Source organism: Polyergus mexicanus, unplaced genomic scaffold (genome assembly GCF_030449975.1).
Source record: "Polyergus mexicanus isolate NDT 795.1 unplaced genomic scaffold, iyPolMexi1.0 SCAF_8, whole genome shotgun sequence".
In the NCBI taxonomy this organism is placed as follows: Eukaryota; Metazoa; Arthropoda; class Insecta; order Hymenoptera; family Formicidae; genus Polyergus; species Polyergus mexicanus.
The window spans coordinates 1190778-1198779 of NW_027223328.1; the positions used below are offsets into that span (position 1 = coordinate 1190778).

Below are 8002 nucleotides of genomic sequence, written 5' to 3' on the forward strand. Positions count from 1 at the left end.
TTCACTGTATCCCGCGGGATCTTTCGTCGGCTAATGCGAGATGAAATTACAGCCCTCGTCCGAGGTTCTGGTCGACGGTCGCATCGTCCACAATAAAGACAGTGACACCTCTTTCCGTATCCCTTTTATTTTCCGGCATGTGTGTAGGTGCGTGCGAAGGCATTCCTTTCAACTGGTCGGATCGCCAGGTGGAACGAATGCTTGCTATTCCATTTTTTATAAAAAGCCGCCGCTCTTAATCTCGAACGGAAGGCAATCCTCGGTTTTATGAGTTTCAAAGAGGAGTTTTCTAGTTATTGGAGAATATTCTCTAGAGTTTAACGAGATAACTTGTACTTTTATGATCAAAGATTGACATTGTACGGATATCGCGAAAGTCTTCCGGAAGTGCCGGACTGACTACGCTTCAGCTTCCAGAAAGGCTCGAACGAGATCGGTTTTCGGGAAAATAGCGATTTCCGTTTAAATTATATCTCGAGATCGGCAAACATGTTCCAATTAAAATGCTTGACTTGTACTGTTTCAATCTCGTATGAGTTTTTTAGTATCTTGAAGAAAAAGGTAACCTCGCTCGAGTATTAAACCAATTTTATACGATTCATTTTTGATGCTCGATTTAATATCATCTGAGAAAAAATTGTGTAATGTAAGTAAATTTTAAGAAAAATATTAAACCATGAATAAAATTTTTAATTTATTTAAAATATTTTAATTGAGAGATTCATTTTAATTATGATGATATGAGAAACTTATTGTGAAAAATAATATTAATTTTGGCTTTTAAATAAAGAAAACAAATTACGTATAAAATCATTTTAATTATAATTATTTTAACTAACAAAATGCTGTTAAATTGTCTTGTACGTGCCTTTTTCAGGGATAAAATGCTCCTATTTTTTATTATTTATAAAACAATAGCAATTGTAAAGAAAGATAGATTTATCGCATACACACAGTTATCATTTTATTATAAAAAAATCATCTTCCCTAAAAATAAAATACCACCATATATTTAATCGGTAAGCCGATCCGAGTTTTGATAATGAAACCTTGGAATTTTTTTTGCGAATGAGGTATTTAAAACAAAGTTTACATGCGCCCTTATTTGAGCACAGAGGATTATAAAGTTCATTACGGTACCAGGATAGAAAAAAAAATTAATAGCATTCCGAAACTTTTGGGTTGATGGAAAAATGTGCAGCTTATAATACAGTCGCGAAAAGCATCGGTAGTGTTCCTTGTTTTTACTCTTTCGTTGTATTGTCTGTTTTTGAATGCGGTCTGTTTTATATGCAACAACGCATGGAATTAAGGATCAGGGTACGTTTTCAAAATATCACCAAATAAAATATAATAGATAGAGAAAAATGAAATAGATGTTTTTATAATCTAGTCTCAATATGATTTTTAAAAATGAAAGACTACTTGAATGAAAAATAAAAATGAAATGAAAATAGAAAAATAAAAAAATTGAAATGAAGTATGAAACTTGAAGAAATTCAAATAGAGAGAGCTAATATAACTAATTAAATATATGATAATTTTTAATCCTGATGTTATTATATTGTATTTTTCTCTCTTCTCTCTAACAACTTTGCCTCTTTACAACAATTCGCTTCTTTAAAAAAATAAAAATATTACATGAAGGTAGAATTTTTCCGTTAACATAAACAGATATAAACAGATTTATGCATTTTTTTCTTTTAATCTTAATTATTACGATTTTATTCTCTTAATTTGCCTCAGCCCGCCATATTTTTTTTATATATGTAGACGATAAAGCTTTATATCTTTAATAAACATTTATAGCGTACATATTATTCTGTCAGATACGAATAAAATCTCACCCAATAAACATGCGCAAACGGGATAGAAAAAATATAGAAAAAAGTAAAATATATTGCAGTCTGCTTGATTGAGCTTTTAAAAATACGATAAATGTGCAATGAACAAAGGGGCTTTGATATCGCAAACTGCAGCATATTTACGTTTTACGTAAAGCGTATTTACGTTTTACATAAATTTTGATCAATATTTTAAACATATCTATATTCCAAAGGGAAATTTATATGAGGTCATGTAATACGTTAATTTAGGTAAGTACCAGCAAGTTCGCCAAATACAAATGGTACATGACAAACCAAGCTAATGTGGATAATCACCGGACACGGCAGTTACTGCCACAGAAGCCAATGATTAAGATTAATATTAGCGAGTCTGACAGCAACGATGTTATCATGCGACACGCAGCACGACGGCAAGCCATTTGTATTAGATTTTGTATACGCGTGATAATAAGGCTTTTACGAATGCGAGTATAATGTTCATAAGAAAAAAACGTACTTCAGGTGTCTTAACTATTTTGTTTTGCACGGCACAGTTTCATATTTGTTTCTTAATAATTGAAATTAATTACAACGGAGAAAAATTTCGCAAGAAAATATAAAAACATTTTGATTATGATACATTGTTTTTTTAACATTATTATATTAAAATAAAATTGTTACATCACAAACTAAATTAATGTGAATAATCACCGAATATCATAGTTACAATGATTAAGATTAATATCATCGTACCTAGCAAGAACAATATTATCATGGGACGCGAGACAAGAAGTAGCAAGAAGCCCATAATGTACTTGTTCCATAAAATATTCTGAATATACTGCTATTAATAATTATATTTTAATATTCGCCAACGTACGATACACGCAGCAACATAATAATATGAAAATATAAAATAATAATGTAATATAACAATGATATATTTAAAAAAATATTTGATTATTTCTTTTGTTTACGCAACTCTTCTAAATACAATAGAAAATTAAATTACGTCTCGATTCTTCGAGATGTTCGCGAGTGCAACGGCAGTTTGAGTTTAATTTGCCATTTCCAGCGTTAAATTTTGAATGCGCGAATAATATTCCGATAGCGCAGTCTCTCAACTATTCATGATAGCGGTTTCGTTTCCAATACGCGCGTTGACTGGCTTTAAACAACACCAGTATTAAAGGTAGTTCTCGAAGCGCAACCGGATGCGCGAGCAAAGCCAAGTAACTCTGCGAAGTTCCCGAAATACGCACTAAATTGCCCTAACATCGTGGCGTTTAGAGTTGATAGTTTCGATAGTGAAATAAAAACTCTTTAAAAATTCGTTTCTCTCGCCTGTAATTAATTAAGCCACCTGTCTCACGAGAGCGTCAACTGGGAACCGCCTAATGTCGCAACCGTGTCTCGGCAGATCAGCATGCTGCGTATGCGCGCATCTACGCAAAGCACTTGGTCCGTGATATTCCTGGCTTAACACCGCCCTCATCAAAATTGTAATTAAACTCCATACACGTAATTCTCGATTCGGGCGGTTAATGCGTTCGCGACAGCTAGGCGTGTAAATAAATTCGCGTAAAACGAGTGCGAGCGTAATTCTCTCACATTAAATGTTGGCAATCCTTTGTTGAGTGCGCGGCTCTAGTTTACGAACTCTCCTCGTTTTCATCCTGCTGGTAGTGAGTTTTTTTTTAACTCACTAATTGCGCAAGCCGAGAATTATTATTACTTTATAAGTTTCTTTATCTAACATGCATATTGTATATATGATATAGTGTATAATGCACCACAAATATAATGAAATAAAATATCATTAATGAATTTTCATGGAAGACGATTAGTATATCGCAATTTTTATATTAAACGCCTATAAACGAGCAATCTATATAATTAATCTTTTTTATGTAAATATATACAAAAATTATTTTTATCAAAATTAAGATTTATATATTATATAATACTATTCTTATGTTAAATATTACCGAGATTTTCTTTCTTTCATTTCCACGATTACACAATATATCCTAATATTAAAATAATTATAAATACAATTATATAAAATGTACAATTATTCTTCAAATGTTTATAGAAGAAATTATTTCTCTTCCGATATAAAATATCGATGATCTCGTTTATCGAAATTAGATCAATAATAGAGAAAATAATATACTTTATTATTTTTCTTTTTACCTCTTTACAATTTTAAATTTGGTCATGATAGCCAACAGTATATCCTTTAAAACTGTATGTAAAAATGTGAAAAAAAATAAAGTATTATATTACTTTAAAAAATGAAACCCTCCCTTTACCGTTATATTAAATGAATCAAAAGTCGCGTATACAGAAAAATCACTAAGACTATCATAATTAATATTTTTCGCCCCCCCCCCCAAAGAAAAAAAAAATTAAATTTTCTTTGTGTGTTAGTCTAAAAACCAGACTCCTACGCTATTCTAAAAATGGCAAATCCGTTGATTCCATACTTCCTTCAAACATTCAGTCTTCCGTTGCTAGCTTCGACCCCTCTGCATTCTCATTTTCCTCCCAGCAAACACGGCAATCATCGAAAAAGAGTCAAGAGAAATCAAATGAGTTTGCGCGGGAGTGACAATGGAGTTTCGCGACTGTAATCAAGCTACTACGAGTGACGCGGGAAAAGGGACCGTCGTGGAGGGTTCAGAGAGGATGTCCTTCTCCGCATTTGAATTTCCACGCAAAGGGAAACGAGCTGCCACCGATAACGTCTAGAAATCGTCCGCGGCGCAACGATAGAGACGTCGAATTAAGCACGATGCAGACCCTTAATTAAACGCTCGAAATTGAGCTATCGATTAGATACTCTCTCTCTCGCGGCGCAAGAACTTGTACCCTTCTTTAACGCTAGCAAAACTCTCTGAAAATGTCTAAAATGTCAGCGTGCGTATATTCGTCATTTAACGATATTTTCCTGAACATGAATAAAAATGAGTAAAAATTAAAATAGTTTCAAACAAACGATTAATATAATACAGAAACAGAAAATGAAATGACATTAATATTTAAAAAAACGCAAACAATTGTAATCTAAATTTCTGTCATCGTTATTTCATACCAATGACGTGCAATTATTGTTATATGAAAATATGAACAATATATATCGTAACCGCAATAAATTAATATTTTGTTTATCTACAAACACAAAAAAAGAACAATATATTTTAACGTGAAAAGATTAATTATTTCATATAAGTTTCGATATAATCGGCGTGATTTTTCCAAAGAGAAAAAAATATCAAAATATAGGAAAGAAACAGCTATAGCTTTATATCTGAACATATCTTGAATTTTCTTGCGCGATCGGTGGAAAAAAAAAACACTTTAAGAATAAAAGATCTACAAGTTTAATGTCGTTTTACATACCACGTGACTCAATGACTCGACGCTGAAATTCACGTGGCATGCTAAGGGTCTGTTGTAACGTAAAGGATCTGTATCGTAACGACCGGTCCCGCTACCATTCGCATTAATAAGGAAGGCTATCGTAAAAGCGGCGAGAAAGACGCGCTAAAATGCGCGGGCCATCCACGAATGTTATATCTTTCTTTTGTCGTGCAGCACGATGGGCGCTGAAACGCGACGATGTAACCAGCGGGAGAGCTACTTTACGAGAAGACTTTCCCGCATTTTACACAGTCATCACCCCCGTTTTTCGTTTCCACCAAGGGGCCGAATACCCTTGTCTGGAAGCGCGAAACGCCGGGGCGTCTTGGCGAGTTGCCGTTTGAAAAAGGAGATGGAAAATATTTATTATGCTCTTATTGTGAGAAGACAATGGCAATATTATTATGACGATAAAGGTATTTTCATGTTATCAAGCTTTAACGACGCGTCTTCTTTAATAAATTTTAAGACTGATTTTCTTTTTAACAAAAGTACATTTTGGGTGACAACATTTTTTTTCAACAATTTTTTTAATGAATTTTACGAGAGAATTTGTTACAATTTTTAATATATATTATTTTATATCTGTTCTCTGTATCTCTGCTGACTAATATAAAATCCATATATATACTGACGTCATTCAATAAATCAACTTCGAAATAGATAAAATTCTATCGTGTCTTACGATACAGGAAAATATGATAGTCATGTTATATAATTAAATAAAAATATTTAAACAATAATACTATCAAAAAAAATAAAATAAAATAAAAATAAATAAAGCATCCCAGACAGCAAGAATATCCTTAGGACGTCCAAAGAGTATCTAGGACGTATACATATAGGATATTCTGAGGATTAAATTTTCATAAAATATATTTATAATAATAATTTAAAACATCGTGAAACAAATGTCCTGAACCATCCTGGACATATTCAGGATGATCCTGAGGATGTTTTATGCTGTCTGGGATGCTATCATCCTGTATCAAGAAACAGTTATTATATCACATCATTACGTAAAATACATGCAATATAAAAGAAAAGAAAGTTTTAGATAAAACTTGTTATTTTAAAGATTTTATAAAAACCGCATCTTTTGAGATTTTCAAAAGAATCATATCCTACCCTTCATTTAATCGAAACATCAACGAAAATCTTATATAACTGTATCGCACGGTCGTGCATCGACATACGAATACGCACATACGCAAACATACGCGAGATTCATTTCACGAAGAGACTCGAGAGATTATTTATCAATGTCCATCACTTACTTGTTATTGCGAAGAAAAGGACGGCCGCTTCTAGCCACAGGTGGCGAGTCTTCATCTTGATAACGCGTAAAGAAGTCCGCGGAGTATCGAATTTCCTCGAAGAGTTCACCACCGGACTACTTTCTTCGAATTTACAGGCGCACTGATACACCACTCGCGGCGCGACTGTTAACGAAACGCGTAAACGAAACTACTTCGAATTACGCGACACCACATCTGTCACGAATGTCACGATACGCACTCTTTTTCCTTCGTCGACTACTGTTACTTATTCGAACGAACGCGATCGTTGTACATGGACGATATTCTTAAGCGTATCACCTTCCGCGCGCGTTGTGTCGGAGAACACCGTCCAAACTTGCCAAACTTCACACTGTGTTCCGGATTTCCTTCGCTCGCTCACTTTCGCGACACCGGTAACGGTCGATTCAAATCATCCCGTTCGCCGAATTTATCACCGCGCGCTTCAAAACTTTTTCGCTCTCGTTCTCTTTTCGCCCGCTAGTTCTCTCTCTCTTTTTTTTTTTTTCTCTTCTTTCGACAATCGCGGAATGTGTCGCGATCGACGACGGGGTGTTCGTCGATGAGGATTATCGATCACTGCGTGCCAACGTACACGGCACGAGAGCACGAACGAAGATTTTAAGCACTGTTGACAGGGTAATTGCACGTATATCTGCACTGGATTGCGACGGACGAGACTGAGCGTCGCCGCGCGAAGCCGTTCTGTCGCGAGTCGCGCCTGCGTCGACCACCCTTCAATCCTCCCCACCCCCTCTCCCCACCAGCGCGCGCCGACGATCTCTCGCGGTCTCCCACCTCTCCCCTCTCTTCCCTCGCGCAGGTCTCAAGCGTCGCTCCTTCGCTCTTTCCTTCCACTACACCTCGCACGCGCGGTTTATCTCGCTCTCACCAGAAGTGCTATCCCGTTTTCTCGTCTCCCTCTGACGAACGTCCCGTGCCGTTACCCGCGATTCCACGGACACGCACGATCTTAACTCACCACCTTCGCACGGAAGGGTGGCTGCCGGCAGTTCCGAATCCTTCGGATTCAATTTGTCGGCCGGCCGAAAGTTTTTGTTGAATACGGTTTGTTACGCGTCGTCATTCGCCCGGCATTAGGACCCATTGTCGGCAAACGCGTGGCACGCTCATGCCCCACGTGGAATCCTCCATTCGTTTCCCCCGTACGCGTAGAATAGATCAGATTTCTCAATTTCAGAGGACGTGTTATCTTAGTTGAGCCTATTCTTATATAAATACGAAATTAGATACGCGCTACCTTTCGTATTCGTATATTATTCAATTTTTATAGTTTATTCGTGTTACTGTTTTTACCTATCTATCTTGTTCTCCGATTCACGATTCATGACTCGTATTTACACAAGCATGTATTTGTTTGTTGTGTAACGCACTCACACATACTCACTCATGTCAGTTGATAGTAATAAAAGTTTATTATAATAAGGAGAA

General features: G+C 35.7%; 1 protein-coding gene across 1 annotated transcript in view; it reads right to left on the reverse strand.

Annotated features, from left to right (window-relative positions):
- Window positions 1-7225, reverse strand: part of LOC138935712 (platelet endothelial cell adhesion molecule) — a 127915-nt gene extending 120690 nt beyond the window's left edge. Inside the window, exon 1 of the mRNA XM_070300494.1 lies at window positions 6530-7225. Coding sequence (XP_070156595.1) covers window positions 6530-6584 — 55 coding nt within the window. The 5' untranslated portion in view covers window positions 6585-7225. The remainder of the gene's footprint in view (window positions 1-6529) is intronic.
- Window positions 7226-8002: the final 777 nt, after the last annotated feature.